The sequence below is a fragment of the Channa argus genome, chromosome 11 (assembly GCF_033026475.1).
Source record: "Channa argus isolate prfri chromosome 11, Channa argus male v1.0, whole genome shotgun sequence".
Taxonomy (NCBI): Eukaryota; Metazoa; Chordata; class Actinopteri; order Anabantiformes; family Channidae; genus Channa; species Channa argus.
In genome coordinates, this window is record NC_090207.1 from 4,076,075 (window position 1) to 4,095,565 (window position 19,491).

At 41.7% G+C, this 19,491-nt stretch overlaps 1 protein-coding gene across 2 annotated transcripts in view; it reads right to left on the reverse strand.

Moving 5' to 3' along the window:
• adamts3 (ADAM metallopeptidase with thrombospondin type 1 motif, 3) overlaps positions 1 to 19,491 on the reverse strand; it is a 114,678-nt gene that overhangs the window by 78,165 nt on the left and 17,022 nt on the right. For both annotated transcript variants that reach the window (XM_067521808.1, XM_067521807.1), the window contains exon 4: positions 12,517 to 12,667. In XM_067521808.1, the coding sequence (XP_067377909.1) occupies positions 12,517 to 12,667 (151 nt within the window). The remainder of the gene's footprint in view (positions 1 to 12,516; positions 12,668 to 19,491) is intronic.

Genomic DNA, 19,491 nt, shown 5'->3' on the forward strand with positions numbered 1-19,491 from the left:
TTTATGTTTTAATGAGTTCTTTGTCAAGTTTAATTGTGTTTGGAAAGGTGGGAGATGAATCATTTGTTATTATAGGTTTTTTTTTATGGTTCTCAGCGCAGATATTTGTTCAAGCAAGTGGAGCATTAGTCGTTAGCTTCTTCCGAGGGCTCATTTGCTGTTATCACAAGGTGTCGGAGCGAAAGTGATTCGTTAAATAAAGCTCAGTGCGGCTGGCACAGCTGTGAATTTCTTGCAGTGTTCAAGCTTTGTGCAGGAGAAAAGCTGTGAAACGAGGACAAAAAGCACTAGATCCTCACACGCACAGCATTTATCTGGCAAACCGCGACTTTAAAGCAGCGAATACAAAAACAAATTTGCTGTGCAACAACTGTTACTTGAAACAGGAAAACATCACGCAAGCTCCAAAAGACATGAGGCTGTGGCAAAAGGTCAGTTCTCCACCTGCAGACTTCCATTACCTGCCTGAAGCCAGTTTTCTAGTGTGAGGAAGATTCGAGCTGAGCAAAGCCAACATGATTCAGAGAAATGGAGGAACTACAGTAAATATAGTTTGCAGATAAATAGACGTTGTCCTCCTTACACCTGGCTGATGGTGTTTCTTGGATGTGCATACATTAAGCTGGTGTTTCATTATTTTCACAGCAAAAGCCAATTTTATTTCGACTAATCGACAATACAGTGATTGGTTTGGGGTTAACGTGCCAACATGCTGTGAGCACCGCCAGCATTTAACATGTTATAGTGCATGTGGACTGCAAACAGATGGAAAAACAATCCAATTTTACATCTTGGGAGTTCAAGTTCACCGCTGCATCCAATCTTATTGTGCTTGTGCTTTTACTTGTTGCTGGAAGTGAGACAGACAAAACTGAATGGAAATTTAAATACCCATTATGTAACTTATTCACTTTTTTGTTGTTGTTGAAATATGGGCTCCAAATAAATATGATTTTAATGTGGAGACATTTTATTGCAACACTGGCAGTATTGAAGGTTCAAGGATTTGTGCTTGATTCGTACAAGCTGCCTCGGTCAGCATTCAAGTGTCACTTCAGCAAAGGAACTGAAAGAGCACTGGCTATAGTCGACTGTATATAGTGTGAAAACCATGAAAAGAAAATATATATTTTAGAGAATCAGCAAATAGTTACATACTGAAAAGTGTAAGTGAAATGCTCTTCTAGATTCTTGACATTTTGGAAATACATTTTTGGAGATTGGTTCAGACGACGAGAATACTGCGGGCAACGCAATGGTATTATGGTCACTATAAGTGAACGAATGCTGATTACGTTCCGCTCAGCATTCGAGTCACGTTTGCAGTTTGGTTGTGTGAAAACATAATGCTGTAGATGACTGAGAGTGTGTGTGTGTGTGTGTGTGTGTTTGTGCTCAAAGTGGCTGTGATTGGTGCTCAGGATCTGGAAGATCGTGCTTTGGATGTTAAAGTTTTCTTTGCAAGTTGAAAAGTGGTGGGAACAGTAAATCCCTCAAGACAGGAAAGTGCCATTAGTCTGACTAACACACTGACCAGCTCGGAACAACCTGTCACCTACTAATGAGCACAGAGCAGAGCCACTAAAACAGCTGGAGGTGACATGCTTTGCTCAGAAGTCATTTCGTGTAAAAAAAAAAAAAAAAAAAAAAAAAAAAAAAAACTACTTGGTGTGAGGAATGCAACTGCTGATCCTCAGAAATTCACTTAAACCACTTAGCTCTTTTTACCATCCTCCATCTTGTGACTTGCGTCGAGGTTCCAAAAAAATATCCCACATTACTCTGTCTTACAACGGCCAACAGCAAGTCACAAAATGTTCCAGTTCTGTCTCTGGTGCCAGCTCTCGACTGGCAGACAGACAGAAAGAAGCACAACATCCAGCTGCTTCACATGGTCAAACAGATGGTCAAATGGGGCCTTCATCTTTCAAAGACGCCATCGGTTTGATGCAGAGGTGCTGAAGCTTTCGTTGAGCTTTTTCTTCCGGAAATCAAAAGGAATCCAGAGAGGAGAAGCGGCTTTGTTGATGCTCTCACAAACACGAGTGTGGTATCTGCATTCGAATTGAAGCAGGCAGCCTCTCCACACAAAGGCACGAGCTGAAAACGCCAAGCACACGGGGCCCCTCGCAAAAGCCTCGTCCTCCCGGCATGGACTGCTCAGCACACATGCTCGTGTTCGGCGGCGCCCTACTTTGCATTCACCGAGGAGCTTAAGTCCTTCATCTCCCTCTGCCCACGTTGACCACAATTCAACCCACGGACAATGTATACAATAATCACCTGACCAAGCCTCAGAATCAGCCTCCTAACACCTGCAACAGGCCAGTGAACTGGGCTCCGCTTACATTTTGCAGCCATTGAGACGTTGCCACGATGCTCCGGCCTAACAGGGAAAACGCTGCTCTTTGCCTCTGCTTCAGCTGCACTTGTGAGCTGTCAGCTGTAATAGTGATTAGCTTAATAATTACAGTAGAGCAGCTTGGCAGCAGCGAGCGAGTTTTCAGTTTACCCCCACCCCACCCCACCCGAGGTGCCCACCTGACCCACCGGGAGCAACTTGGGGTTCAGTGTTACAGTCGCCGAGACACCAGGCGCTAGTCTTTTCTGTCCCTTCTCAGTACCAAGTGAAAATAAAGCCTAATGTTCCAGTGCGGCTCAGGGTGAATCCGTTATCCGGGCATCAGGCCAGTGAACAAATGATCAGACCTCAATGAGCACACTCCCGAGTCCAGACATTACCTCGCACTGTGATTCTCATTTTCCTGAGATCACACACACACACACACACACCCATCTGTCAGTGTGATCGCCCGGTTGTGTGTGTGTGTGTGAGTGTGTGTTTATATCTGCGGGTATGGAAGACTGAAAAATATGCACTTACATAATCAGAATGTGAAGTATGTGGGCAGTGTGTGTGTGTATGTGTGTGTGTGTGTGTGCGTGCGCAATAATGTGGCAAATAATGCTCCATATACCCTATATTTTCTAAATATGAAGGGAGTTTTTCCTCTCCACTGTTGCCTATGGCTTGCTCCAGGGGGAATTGTTGGGTTCTCTTTATATATCTTTATAATCTTGACTTTATTCTGTAAAGTGCCCTGAGATGACTTTGTTGTGAATTGGCGCTATATAAATAAAGTTGAATTGAATTGAATTGAAATTGAATTGAATTTTATGAACAGTTTGATTAAGAGATTATCAATACCATGAATTTGTAGCATAAAAAAAAAAAAAAAAGATCCAAGCAAAGTATTTTTGATCGTGGGATGTAAAGCAGCTGCCTTCCCATTTAATAATGTATTTTAGAAAAAGAAGATGTTCTTTTCTCATTATTGTAAACGTAGACCACCTGTATAGTTACAGTCTGTTTCTCTGGATATAAGTGGAACTTCTATCCCTCAAACCTTGGTCTTAATTCAGTCTTTTCACATGAGTGTCCACCCTGGAGTCTTCTTGTCCCCCACGGAGGAGAACAGAAATAGACACAATCACTGCAACTTGTTTATTTAGCAGGACTATGAGAGCTCTGTCATGTGGATGCAGATTTGCATTGAGGGTCTTATGCACTGCGACCCCAGTATATCATCTCTCTTTACTGACAAATGACTGTTGTCGCCGTGAGCTAAATTGCAGATGTTACCTCAGTCGCTGTTTTAATTGAAACGCCAGGCAGCTGATGTGACTTTGTGACTGAAGCTCCTGCCATCCGCGCGCCAACAATAAGCCCGATTTCCGCGGCACTTGAGCTTTTCCGTCTTGGCGACCGGGCCTGCTAAGCCTTTGTTGACATGCTGCAGAGCATGACGGCTTAATGCTACCATGCAAAGCACCTGTGAAGCAGCACTCATCATGTGTGTGTGTCGGTTTTCTATTTATTCATGTGTTTTCTTCAATTCCTCACGTGTCTGCATAATGTGAACGAAAGCAGGCTAAATCAACAAGCCATCCAACGAAAGGGTTAAAAGCTGAGGTTCAAACTATTACCTCTTTTTTTTTTTTTTTTTTTCTAAGGCTAACATGTGTTTCCTTAACTGACTCCAGATTTCGGAAGATACTGTGAATCAAGCACGATTTGATGAAATTGTATTGCTTGTCAGCTGCTGAGTCACTGATGAGATGGTTCAAACTTTCTTAAATTCAAATATGCACAAGCGCATCTGCAAAAGATCTCTTCAGATAAAAATCTCCTCCATGAGCCAAACTGTTGACCCAGTGGAGCTCTGTAAAGAAACAATGTTTGGGATGATTATTAACACCTTTCCATGGGTAATCCTCTGTCTTATGTTTGCTTTCTTTGGCGCCTCATGTCAGAGAAATGTGTTTTATAGGAAAACACTAAATGCTCACAGCTGTTTTACTTGCAGGAGTGTCAGCAGAATCCCGTTTCGACTAACTCAATTGATAAACTGGGAAATTAAGCAAAGAGGTTGAGAATTATTTATACAGAATCTTGTTCCATAAACAGCGGGATAATCTTTTTTTATAGGTGAGGGTGCAGCAGGCGGGATTCCCACAGTGGTGGAGGACACTGCCTCATCATCAGCTACGAGTGGGAAGAACACATACACCGATTGAACAGCTCCCTGAGGCCTTTCATGCACGGCTCCTTTTGGGTGTCAGTCCTTGCTAAATGAAAACCATAAGCGGATAACTGTGCTGTTGTAAACACCAGACTAAACCAAGTGACAGCATTGGCTGGAAAGGCATCAGTCATTGACCGGGAGTCAGTCGATTGTGCAGACGCATTTGCCAAAAAAAATGGTCCGTTAGTGAAGAGGGGGGGGGGGGGGGGTCACAATCCGAGGCTACATTCACACTAAGCTGGCTTCATTTGAAAAAGCATTTCTCTCTCTCTCTCCCTCCGTTTTGGCCCTCCATCATCAACAAAATTGCAATTTGCCGCCCACTAAAAATGGAGCTTTTCCAAAGCAGCCTTCCGAGCGTGGACAGTGGAGGATGTTGGCGGGGGACTGGAGCTTCGTCCTCCATGCATGCCCAGTGGGAGCAGATTTACCTGTCTTGACATTTTAATGTGAAAATGTATTTAATAAACAAGTGGAAACACCTGGTGGGGATGTGTGTTGTTTTGGCATGAAAGACTTTAGCAGACTCTTCTACATAACCACCTTACGTATCTTAATAGCACATGAGAAAGACACAGCCACACACCTTGATATTTGAATAGTTCATTATAGAGGTCGTCTTTTGTGACTGCAGGTCTTTTTACTGTAGTTAGAAGTTTCTGTTTGTATAAAACTCTAAAAAAAAAAAAAAAAAAAAAAAAACTTGGATGATCCTCATCACCAGGAAGCCAATTGCTGCTGGGAGCAATTTCCTCAGCATCTTTGTTTTCACACAGCCAGTCTGCTCACAATACCTCAACAGGGAATAAGAGGTGCTGAAACAAACACAGTGCGTTAACCACACAGACTGCTGAGATCAGGAGGAATGAAGGCGGCAGCAGCAGCGGCAGAGCTTTCGAAGGCTCTCTTGTCCCTGTCCATCTCTGTGGAGTTCATTTGCTGCTAATCCCCATCACTGTCGAAAAAACCATCACTGTGTCTTGTGGTGCAAGTTCACAGACCCAGATTCGATACAACTGATATTAAATGCAAAAATATCAATAGGTTGCATAGCATGAGCTCACGGAGTAATACACAGACTTCCAGCGCTGCCTGACTAAATACTGTGATATATGATCAGTATTAAAGGTCACGTAGTTGGATCAATACATGAGAACTGTTACATGCAAATCCACAAAGAATCACACTTTTACAGACAATGTTCTGAAAAGCTGTTTTGGGGAATAAAGTTTATAGACTAACTAATCCCTCAACTTCTGATGCCAGCGTGTCACAAAGAACAAGAACACAAATGGCCACAGGCAAACCAGTGCAACTGAACTACTTTTTGAATGAAAGAAAAGCTATATTTATTAACAGAGATTCATTTGCAAAGAGGGTGATGGGCGTAAAAAAATAAATAAATAAAATTTAAAAAAAATCGCACAGACTTGAGTTTGCATCCTGTCATGTATGTTAATTGTGCCTAAACACAACCCATAACGCTTGACACGTAAGTTGATGGGACTTGGTCAACACCGACTGAGCCAAACTCAGTGACGCAAGGACAGCGTCAGTGCAAGAGATGCTACTGTCAGAATTTGCTTTTCGGTTGTGGAAAGACGAAGGTCTGGTGGAGCTTTGACAGCCACTAGATGCATATTATATCCACCGATGCCTCGCTACAGCTGATGTAACAGCTCTGAAGAGAGTCTCCCGTGTGTGTGTGCCTGTTACCTATGAAATAGCAAAGGCACTGCAGCTAAAAGCTACAGCTTCATGAATAACCTCCCCACTGAGAAGCATTAATTCTTAAGAAACCCGAGGAATTTCTCATCTTCTAACATCCACCAAGAATGAGTTTAGAAAAACCAATCTTACAATGCAGCAGTCAGCAGGCAGGAGTTGACAGAGAGTAGATTGGTTCAAGGCATGAAATCCAATCAGCAGCAAAATATCATAAGAAAGCACAGAGCACAAGAATCGAGCACGAAGTACGGCTGTGCGAACCCCAGCCAATCATCATCCACAGCACCTATAGGACTGGTGTTAACCCTTTGTGTTTCACTTGTCAGGTTACTTATGTAACTGATGTAATCTCCCTGTTCTTTTTCTAACTTGCTGATAAAATAGGAAGAATATGAGAAACTTCATTTGTCAGTTGTCGCTGATCGGCCCAAACCGGCCAAGGTAAGAGCACAAAAACACAATGAGGAACTTTACTAGAGTCATTCTGCAAAAAACACAAACACAAAACGCATGACAATGAGCCAACAAAGGTTGTCACCAGTTACAAGGCATGCTGAGAATCGCACCGATTGAGAAAGATGGATTCACACGCGATGCCTGGTCAAAAATGTTTCAGTCGAGCAGCTCAGCCCAACTTATATTCTGTGCACTGCTTCATGCATTTGCGTTTCATAAACTTGAGAAAGATTAGCATTTTGCCATTCTTCACATCTTCGGTCTATTTCTCTTTATCGACAGAAACACAGTCATTAACACCACTGCTTAAAGCTTAAAGCCACGGTGCAACAGCAGTGAATCTGTTCCTCCTTCTCTGCCCAGTCCTCCAACTCCCTGCTCCACGACATCTCTTCTTTGCTCGTTACACTCCTCCTTACTCTGCACCACACTTACTGATGTCATAGTTAAACTCACAATAGCCGAGGAAGCGAACAAACGTACTAAACAAGCAGAAATGATTGCTTCTCTCTGATTGGTCAGTAGGGCGAGCCTTGATTAAAATACCCACAGTTGAAGATAATATTTTTGCTGGACTAGTGTTGTAGCATAGTTCAAGTTAAAAAAAAAAAAAGTCAAATAACACTAGCAACTGTAACTTTATATATTACACACAAATTGAGCAACATCATGACCACAGGGCTCAGCATCCGTATCCAGAAGTGGGGCTGTACAGGTGTTGTGCTGTCCATCTCCACGCCCATGTTTAGGAATAAATCTGATGCATCTTGTATACATTTCAATTACATTTACTTTTGACACTGACAACCTTGGAAATACAGTACATTGTCTTTAAATTCAGTAAGATACTTACTGTACTTTGACCATTGCACATTAGCAAACCAGGTACCCTAAGCTTTGCTTCCCCTGCAGCTGTGGACACGTGACCTGTCTGGCAGAACCGAGTTTCTGAAAAAAAAAAAGTCTTTCAGCAGCAGAAAACAAATCTGCTGAAAGTGCTAATGGATGTTTTTGCAGACAGCATATTGTGTTTTAAATGGGGACTGCGATTATTCCCCGAAGGGTCCAGTTAGCACACAAATGTGACAACTGCACACGACGTGTTTATAGCAGTTGGCTTTCCTGTGATGGTTCCGTTCAAAGAAATGCCACCAGAGGAAGAAGAACAGGAGGCAGTGGGGATTGTGGCTTTCTACAAATGGTGTTAGAGGGTGAAATAAAATGATCCCTTAGTGTGTGAACGTGACCATGGTTAGAGATTTAATTTTAGACTAATTTGCTGATCTCCGACAGTTTCCTGATTGCGGCTGATAAAAAACAGACAATCCAGCCCACACACACACACACACACACACACACACACTTCCTGTGATCCTCGCAATCAGTACAGCTTCACACTGAACCCTTTCTTCTCTATGAATAATTTAAATGAAAACCTTCTCAGAGTGGCAGACTGTCGTCGCATGCTGCTTACGGCAGCCGTGCTGACTTCATTTTGACCAGGTTTTCGTGTAACCCTCCCTGCTGGATTTCTGTCGTCTCCTATTGATCAAATTAAGGGCCGTGCAAATCCTGCATCCACCGAAAACTCATCGTGAACAGCCAACTGAGAGGCCAATTTAGATTTTATTAAGCATGATTTTTTAATATGCTTGTAGCTAAGAAGTGTGTCCAAGTAATTTATTTATGAACCAATACTGCACTTTAAATAATTAATAAATAAACAATAACAGTAAATAATTCTGTGTAGAATATATTATTAAACAAGCAACTTCTGAAGCAATTACAACAATAGAAAACTCAACCCAATGGTGTGGTATGTTACATTTTAATAACTTTAATAATAATATGCATTGGCTGAATTATGGCCAAACTCGAGTTTTGTACTGTATCATACAACTCTTAATGTCTTTTGCCTTTTTCTTTCTCTATGAGAAAACGCCTTAAATGACACGTGATCGTACTGGTCCTCATTCCCCGATGAGGACGATCTGAAGAAACAGACTCAGTAAACCAGCTTAAAAGTAACTACACCACAAGTTCTGACATGTGAATCATGTCTGATTCAAGGGAGACATACAGCCTGCATCACTAGCTAATGAGAATCTAACCGTCATAAGCCCCATTTGGACATCAGAGAGGGAAAATTGCAGGACATGATCTGCAGCTGACAGCCATTCTGCAGGACAAAGCCAAATGTGAATGTGGAGGGGGAGACGGGAGGTGAAGCTACTGCCGGAGGTGAGTCATAACCCTCACAGACTATGCCAGACTACGACAGAGTGACTTACAATTCGTCTTACTCACATCCCAAATAAAAAAACCTTTGGAAAAAGAAAAGTGCTACTTAAAAATGCAGAGTTCACCTGTGAACCGGGAGGTTTTCAAGTTTACTTCTTCACCAAAATAAGCCAGTGAAACAGGTAAAGCTAATAACTATTTCGTCTCACGTAACAGTAACTGCACAAATTTGAATGGGATAAGCTCACAGCAAACTCTGAATCTATGGCAACATTTTAAAACCACCAAGGCCAAATACATAATTATCCAACAAAACAGAAAAGAAATACATTTTCTCAACCCCGGCTGATGCCAACAAGTTCTGGTCTAAAGCAACAACATTAAATTGCAACTTCACTAATTTACAACTGTCTTTCTGTGGCTTTAGTTTAGGGTGTAAATGTACGAAATGCTTTTAAACTTCACTCCGACTACCCCGTATTAAAATAGGATGACATCACCAAATTACATCATCCGGAGGAATTTTTCAACATTCAGAGTTTAGATGATATCTTGAGGAGCTCTGGAAAAGCAGGTTGACCATGATTACACACTCCGTGGTGGGAGCAACAAGATGACATTGTCTGAACTGAAAGTTCCGCCGAGTGATGTCATCTGGAGGCATTTTTCAGCTAGAAGTCCGGAGATATTTTAATGTAGGGAAGTCAGAGGGAACTTTAATGGCATTCATTGACATGTACTATTCAAACTAGATCCAAAAAGAACCAAGTTAAATATCACTCCCTTGTCCTTTAAAGCAACTCAAGCAACAATGGATTAAGCGCCTCGTGTAAATGAAAGGAAACACAATAAATAACTTTTCTAATCTATTTAGTTGAAGCACACACCTGATCTGCTTTCTAGTTATACAAGGATGAGCATCAACGTAAAGAGCTGATGGCATTTGCAGCTACTAAAGGTTGTGTTTCTCACCTTAGCTTAGGAAGGAAGAAACGCAGGGTTGCAATTTGAATTTAAAAATGTTCCTCAGAGACAACTACACAAAACTCTGTGAAGATCAAAACAACAAAGCCCCTAGTCTGCTGCTGCTGCTGCTGCTGCTGTAGAAAATGGCCGCAGGGCTGCAGGGCATCACATCGCCTTGATAAAAAAAAAAGTATAAATATTTACAACTGTCGATTTGATGGCTTACTATGAAAAACCCTTCATTGTTAACAGGTTAACTGCTAAAATCTGAGGCAACACAAAGTTTTATCAGAAAGTTAGAAAAGCGGTGATTTTTCACAACCTGGCAACCCAAAGGTAATTCCTATTAAAAAGCTTAGAAGTTAACCGCAAGACAAAATTGTCCATTATTTTTATTTACTTAATAAGAGGCGACTTGTCAGACAGTAATATTGTTGTTGCTGTAGCAAATAGCTGTTTGTTGCTGAGGTGTTGCATCATGAAGGAAAACTAAACATGACAAATTGTCATCAGGGAATAAAAATGTGTATAGGAAGTTAATATTATATTATTTTGGATTTATAAAAAGCAACGAACGATTAAATGACACACATTTAATAAAGATGAGCTGAGATTCATGGTGAAAACTTTAGTTTTTAAATATGTATGAGTGCTCATGGCTGTTCCTAAAAGTTTCCGAGCTATTGCGAGACATCAATGTGAGTAGCCAAACCCCCCACCCCCCCCCCCACCCCGTTGGCTCTGTTCATGAGTTCAGATGCTGCTCTCCTGCATAATGAATTAAATAAATAAGATGTGATTACTATCAGAATAAACCACCAAATCTCCTGGGAATCGCTTGAAACTGACGGGTAAATAAATATTCATAGAGCAATTTTCACAGCGTGCTTGCGAGACTGCTGGTAGGAAACAACAGAAACTGAAGTATAGTTTGAGAATTTCGAATTTAGCAGCTCGTCGTCTTTGCGGCTTCTTTGGGTTCTTCAAGTTCCATAACAACAGTGAAGGCAAACATCTCGTGTAGAAATAGCATTGGACTTTATTAAAACCGAATCCAGGCCCTGCACGATGATGGACCCTGCCTGCTTCATACCAAGAATTTAATCTGCTGGTCAGGCATTTTATGGGTTTGGGCTCTTGCCCATTGACACTTCGTTTGATAGGTGGTCACTCTATGGACCCACCAATGGGGGGCAGGTTTGTGTTGGCAGCAACAGTGAACTTTGTTTACTATCTAAAGTACACAGAGTACTATCGGCAAGCAGCAATAGAAGCCGAAGTAAAAGTACGAGAGACAGGTAAAGCAGTCATTCGTGTGGCTAAAATCTTACAGGTGTAGTCTGTATGGTGGCTTCAGAAAGTCCTCAGACCCCTTCAGCTGTTGCTCACTTAAAATGTGGATTTAAATATCATCGGAAGATTTTCAATCAACACTGAGGATCATAATAAAAAAGTGAAAACATGCTTTTACGACATTTTTGCAGAGGAATTAAAAAAGTGAAAAATCTGCATTCAGAGTCATTAATTGATATTTTAAGATGTGTTATTTAGTCATTCCAGTTGTCTCTGTAAAGAAGGAGTGTTACTGACAAGCGTCAGTGGTCTTTTTCTGTCTCATCGCTTTGTAGAGATTGCGATCGTGTCTTGGTGCAGTTTTCTGCTGTGTGGTCAAGTTAATGGTAATTTTCTACCACAATTATAGAATGGAGGCCTCTGGAAAGTTCAATGACTTTCAGCGTGAATAAATATGGCACCACATATGTACAGTAACGTACACAGGTTTTGTGCCTTTGCAAGATGCCAATTAGCAAATAAGTGGACACAGACATCAAGTGGAGTAAAAGCAAACAGGATGCACCTGATCACAATTTACACTGCCACAGCAAAGTGTATGAATAATGTAACTCATTATTATGAGTTAGAGTCAATTTGATAGTGTGACTCTATAGGGACAAACCAGTTATTGTTTGGGAGGGTGAGTTATTTTAGGGAGACATGTGCAATGTCCTTTTCAGTCAACACGGAAGCTGTAAGTGTGGTTGCTGGGAGCAGGTGAGTTACAGTAGCATTTCTCACTTTGATCAGAGACACACTGTGTGCAGACTGGAGGAAAGTCGACCTAAATCAATCTGTGCAGCTGCATCAATATCCCAAAATGTCACACCTTTGTTTTACTCAGTTCATGAAAGGAGCTCTTTCTCCGACCGTGGCACAGAAAGGTAACTTCCTCATTCACATTCTTAAATCAACACCAAGCACCATCCGAATCAATGGAAAACCTTGAGCAGCCCGAGACAAGGCTAATGCTGACGCACCGCATGAATGTTAAACTTTTTTTTAAACTTGCTTTGCACCTTACTTGTAAGTCACTTTGGAAAAAAAGATGTTTCAAATGACTAAAGGTTAATGCAAAGACAAATGAATTGCTTTTAATTAAATCACTTCTGCAAGATTAATCCCAAACGCAACAAGCCATTTCAGCTTGCCCACGTCTCCCTGTTCCAGTAGGAGTGTCCCCACTGCCGGTTGTGTGTCCTACCTTGGTAGTCCACTGAGACATCAGCAGAGGGCTGCCGCATAGCCGACCTGCGGTAAACAATGTGGACCCTGCCGTGGTGCTCCAGCTCCTGGGTCCCTCTCTCCAGCGGCTCGATGAAATACTCGTCTGAGTCGGTGCGGATCATCCCAGCCTGCAACACAACACCGGGTCAGTGAACCTGACTTTTCCAGTAAAGGAGAGACTATGGACAAGACAGTTCTGGAAGCTTCTCTTGTTAACATCAATGCTCTGACACTCAAATACAGTAGAATTCTTAATATCCTGATGAGCTATTCTTCAAAATTTTCATTTCCTTTCTTCATGTGTCTCCATCTAACCCTGTCCTCTTCATCTTCTTCTCTCACACCAAATAACTTCATGTCCTCTCTCACAACATCCATAAATCTCCTCTTTGGTCTTCCTCTAGACCTCCTGCTCAGGTAGATTTAGTCCCTGAGTGCTTCTACCTCCGCTCTTATACGTCACTCTATGTTCCTGCCTCTTCTGGAAGAAAGTCTTCACTACAGCCATTTCCATCCTCTTTGCAAAGTCTACCACCATCTGTCCTTCTGCGTTCCGGTCCTGAAGACCAAACCTGCCCATCACATTCTCATCACCTCTGTTCCTTTCACCTACATGTCCATTGAAATCTGCAGCAATCACCACTCACAAACTCCTTTCAGGATAACTCCTACTCCATTTCTCTTCCTATCTGACCCATGGTAGAACAACTTGAACCCTGCTCCTAAGCTTCTAGCCTTTCTAACTTTCCACCTGGTCTCCTGGACACACAGTTTATCCACCTTGCTTCGCTGCATCATGCCAACCAACTCTCTAGCCTTCCCTGTCAGAGCCCCAACATTCAGAGTCCCTACTGTCAGTCCTACATTCTTAGCTTTCCTCTTCTCCTTCTGCGTATCAACACGCCTTCCTCCTCTCCTTTTTTGACCAACAGTAGCCCAGTTTCCACCGGCAACCTGTAGGTCAACAGCACCGGTGGCGGTCGTTGTTGACCTGGGCCGCGACCCATCCAGTAACAAAGTCAGATTCTGTGAAGAATTCATGATTCCCATGTTTGTGTGGCGGTTTGGTACTAGCTTGTGCACCCTGTGTGGTTGCATTATCCTCAGGATCTATTAAAACAGCCATATTTATCCTCATAAAGTCACAAATCAAGTCACAGTAATTGTGGAACTTAACTGTTCTATTTTACTGTTCTGTGAAACTTGCTACATATTGTTTTGTTGACACTGTTCCTGTTGTTCTTTTCAAGCAAAATTCTATAATTTTGCAATTGTCAGCTGGTTACGCAAGAGCTACTGGTGATGATCAGAAAGCGGAACATCATTAGTTGCACACTGGTACGAAATTGCTTTGTGATGGCTACCTGCTATCCTCAGATTTCCTGCAATAAGAAGCCAGTCATGTTGTTGTTTAGCATTAGTGCCCAGGTAACAAAATAATGTACGATCCAACCTGAGGTACAACTCATCAGATCCAACTGATGCAATGAAGCGTGTGGTGCATGACCAGGAAAACATTACACGGCAATGAAATGCCCCTTTTCTAAACCACCTATCAGCATTCTCTGCAATCACTGTGCATTTTCCCTACACAAATATTACAACTGTCTGCTCATCGCGGCTAAAACTGCGAGTCGAGATGCTACCAACGCCGTGTGTAATGTTTTTAGTCATCAAGGCATTAATAAAAAAAATCCAAACAACAAACACCTGTGTCAATTCGCTGCGGCAAACACCAGCCTGTGATACAGGAGCAACACTAATGATTATTGTTGCAACAGTCATGTTCAAGCAGAGTCGACTTGGCAGAAAGAAATGCTGTTACTGTGCACCTGTGCGCAGACAGAGCCACCTCTCACACAGTTCCAGAGGAATTCGTTCCAGCTCTCGGCCGTGTTGAACAGTCCGACTCCACTGCTGCACCTCCCAGGCCTTCCCTCAGTCTGGCCTCTTTGCTTGCACTCTGTAGGACTGTGCACATGTGGTGCTTTGCGAGCAACACGCACACTGAACTCATTTTAAACTCCCACAGTCCCCGATCAGCCGAAGACTCCCCCTCTCCTCCCCCTGACCAGACTCTAATTCAAGTTCTAATTCAAGTTTAAAATGGAACTGCTGCCAATACTAAGCAAAGTAACTGAATATACATTTAATACACCCACGTGTACTTTACATAGATGAGCAGTAAGTCAGTATGAAATAAAATTATAAGGTTCTGCATCTGCACAACTCTTACTTCTGCAGCACAGGGAAAAACATGTGCATCTCAAAAGTGTTAACACCCGCCAAACACATTTTAACCACCTTATGATATTCATACGTTTACACGTTTAAACGTCACATTTAAAAAGAATAGAATCTGTTTGTGGATACAATTTGACATGAATCAATGTAAGTATATACAGCTTGTATTTAACTGTGTAATTATTTATGAAATATACAGTTGTTGCATAGTTTGGGCTCCATGTTTATGAGGATTACATCACAGATTGATTGTTTGAGTGATGGCATGTGGGAAGAAACTGTTTACATGTCTTGTGTTGCAGCTGGAACAGGTCCACAGGTTGAGGGATCTGCAGTTATTTTTCTGTGCTCATGTCCTGACTCTACATTTTTGCAGGTCCTGGATAGTGTCTCCCAATCCTGTTCCCTGTGTTTAGTTTGTCCCGGTTTGATTTCCGGTCCCCAGCTTTTATTTTGTAGGCCCTCAGCCTACTTCCTGTCTTTACTGCCTACTTCCCCGCTCCCCTGTCCTTCCAAACCCGGCCCTCCCCTCAGTTCCCTGCCAGTTCATCTTTGTTGTGATGCTGCCTGCTCCCGGACAGTGAGCCTCTGCATCCTTTCCCAGTTTGGACTCCTGTTTTTGTCATCTTGATCTGAGGTTGGGTTACTCATTTGTCCCTCATCTGTCAGTCTGTGTTTTATGCTTACTTTGCTTTTGTCTTTAAAATCTAATATTCAATCCATGACATAGTGAACAGATCAGTACCAATACTCTGTTCATTAACACTGTCAGCAGTCCTGCTACCTGTCACTTTAATACTTATCCTGGAGGTTGACACGAGGAGCTGCAAAGCTAAAATGCAATGAACTTGTTGGTGTTACGCCTAAAGTAAAGTGAAAGACAATTCACGTACTTATGACTGATAGCTGTTAAAACACAACCTTCTGAGGTTTCTTGCAAACAAACAGTTGTGGGTCTTAACAGGACTTATTTTGATTTTATTTGAAGTAAATAGTATAATTCTTTTATTTTTATAATTTTTTTTTTATTATACAGCATTGGATTTGTATCTGCTCCACATTCTTACAATCATTTTAGAGGTTATCACACTATGGTTGTTGTCTTTGGATAAATATGGGTATGGTCAACATGCCAAGAGGCTTAGTAGGTCGTTATATTTTGATAACACTTAAATCTGCTGCATTTTTATTAGTGCGCACTGCATGTGGGAGGAGTGGATATGCTAAAGAGCATAAAGCGCCAGAAGCAACCTTTAAGGTGGACATTTTACATGTTGTCTCTTCCTGTGCATTCTCAAACTTTTGAAATCACATGTTTAGAACAAATCCCAATTTCAATCGTTAACCGTTTTCAATCAGGGCCACTCCGTCACTAATCCAAAGTCAATCCAAAAATACCGTGCACATCTCCAGATAGTGTGAGAGCCATGCAAACCGCTTGGCACAGAGCTTACGTGCAACAATCACGCTTTTGTACACAAATCCTCAGAAGCTAAGGTTGTTTTTTTTTTTATTAAATCACACATTATAATTGAAAGAGAGTGAAAGCAGCAAAACAGAACTTACTGTTGATGAAACTGCAACGTTGTCTTGAATGTCTGTGGCATGTTGCCAATAAACTCACAGAAGAAAGAAAAGTCTGAAGCTGAATTTACAGCAGCAAATAGATATTCAAACGAGCATCTGCATTTGGCAGCTACGAAGATTCAGAAAAGAAATGTACAAGGTGCCGGAGAACACAACAGAAAGGATCCAGACATGTGGCAGGCACCATCTCCCACAGAGTGATCACAAGAGATAAAAAAAAAAAAAACAATAAATCCACCTCATTTGCATTTAAATAATGCCACAATAGAAATCAAACTTAAGGTGGAAAAAGTTTTTTAAATTTGCATTTTCCTTGTTGCAGCCTGTTTGTGCTGCAGTACGTTCTGCCCAGGCTCATGCTGTGCATTTATCCTACACCTGCAGCCATTGCTCACAGACACAGATGAGACATTTTCTGTATGTCTGCATACACTGTCAGGCTGTTATGCAGTTTGCCAATGGACCAATTACCAATTCCTCACGTGTAATAGTTTTGCAGGCACAAGGCCAACGGATTATCCAGTCTGCATTATTCCAAGCACCGCAGCCATTACCCCATCCCGGCACTTTGCTTTCCCCCTTTATTTGCTCTGAGCTCATCTCCTGCCTCGCAGCTAAATAAAATCCACCTCGACACTGGTATGTTGACAGCCCCTGATCATGGAGGCATATTCTGAATTCACTTGAAATTAACTGAATATCCGCTTATTCACGGATTCACAGTGTACATGAGGCAAAGACAGGAAAAGTCTCAGTTTTTGAAATGTTTCCCGTGTTTAACAGGCCATGTTTCTTTTGTCAAGTTGGAAGTGGAAAGCCTCCTAACAAAGGCCATAAATAAGGATGCAGGCTTATTAAACTGCTTCCTGTGACATGTAGCTGTGCAAATAAACAGACAGATAGATAATTGGATCAAAGTCATGGTTCTGTCCAAGGGGGTGCAATTTATCTCATGTGCATCGTCCATCAGGTGAAAAAACTAGATGGGTTCCCGAGCAACGTCATCAACAACCTGCAAGGGCATTTTAAAAACAGATGTCTGTTGCAAACGTTATGGGTTTGCAGCAATATTATTTATATTAAAATAGTGAAAATGCGTTTTTCTACCTCCTTTACGTTTGCACATCCTCATTTATTTGTGGCCAAACTGTGAGTAGCTCATAATATAAAGGATCAATGTTTTATGTAAATAAAATCCAGAAGACACGTTTTGCTGTCTCTTAAAGAAAAAGGAACTCTTCCGTCTAAAAGGCTTTTCCATAATCTGCGTCGACCGAAGGAAGTGCTGATTTCCCACCTCTTTGAATGGATGGAGATATGAACAAGTGGATGCAGCTGGCCCGAAATAGATTTTTTGTCTATATGGAAAGCAGAAGCTTTGCATAAAAAGGCATTACAATCTTCCATTTTCGTCCTGATTAATAGTTACATACGCACAAGGGAGGTATGAGTCACTCCACGTTTTTATGAATTTTATCTTCCTCAAGGCCGGGATGACCTGACATAGGTTATGCATTCAGGAAAGGCTCTTAAGAATCACACAATGGTGAATGTGGCAAACTAGGGCTGCAACTATTTTCATTACGGATTCATCTGACTGGTGAATCGGCGGTGGAGTGGTTAGCAGTGCCACCTCACAGCTATAAGGTCCTCGGTTTGAATCGCCCTCTTACCCAATGGCTGCTGGGATAGTCTCCATTTTGGGATGGAGGGATTAATCAAATAAAAATAAAATCCCCAGAAATAGTAAAAGTACTACCATGTAATCACCAGCAGCACAAGGTCAAGTCTATAAAAAGGTCTTGTTTTGTTTTTAAAAATACCCAAACATATTAAGTTTATGGCACTGATCCTTATCTTTGAAAAGCAATTTTAGGAACAAAGTAATTTAATTTGTATATGAATGATCTTGGTGCCGCCTCAAAAGTGTTAAAAGGTGAATATTATTTACAGACATCTCTCTTTTTTCCAGGAAACCATTTGAATAGCTGAATGAAGTGAAGACAGAAATACTGTACAGTGAAAAGTGGTTTATGATCAAATTATCATGGAATCTTGCAAAAACAAAATGTGACTTCACCAACAGAATTATCAGTGAGGGTTGAAAATAGATGACAAATCAAAAACCCACTGCACTTTTATAAAGTTAAACATCTACAAGAGACGAGATACGTTGAAGCATTGACTCTAAATTGTACAATGATTTTATGTGAAGACTGGAAATAAAAGTCTTATGAATTAATTAATTTTTGCTTAATGACGATTTTTTTGACTGTTAGAATAGCTGATGATTAATTTACTGCAAAATGCTTAATTGGTGACTAATTGAAATATGTCCTGGCACACGGAGTATTCTAGCTAGATTTAAATAGCTATTATTGTAAGATAAAGGGGGGGGGGGGGGGGTAATAATCTTTATCTTGTTAACTTTCCAAAGTTTCAAATTATGTCTTTTGGCATGAATACAACAGTACAGTGTTTTTGTGTTTGAACATTTCTAATCAGTTACATAAGATATTTTATCATGTTGCCAGTATCTCAGGTAACACCAGTCCTGCCTTATGCAGACATTAAACCAAGTGGACACAAACGGGATCAAAGAACATGGATCAAAATGAATGCGCTGCCAAAAGGTCGTATGTTGGGTTCGTGGAAAAATTAAATGGCCGCTTATGTAGCACTTTTATCCAAAGCACTTTACAATGTTGCTTCTCATTCAACGCTGGCGGTGGCTGCGATGCATGGCGCTCGCCAAACCCACCGGGATCAACTTGGGGCTCAGGGTTTTGCCCGAGGACACTTTGATACGAACCTCAGTGGTTCATGGGGGCCCGCCTTACCCAATGAGCTACAGCGGCGAGCGTCCTTCCTGCCCCGACCGTCCCATTTTTTTATGGATTTTTTAAACCAGGCTTAAGATCGATCAGAATGACCCTTGGTGACCGGGCGAGGACACACCTGGTGCATCACAACACAATGCTCCAACAATAAGACACCAGGCCGGTCGAGCGAGCAACAAGAATTATTAGGATCTATCCCCCGGTGGCCATGAACATCTGTCACCAGCCTCACACCAATCAAAGCAATATTGTCTGAACCAAACAACTGATTCATGAGATGA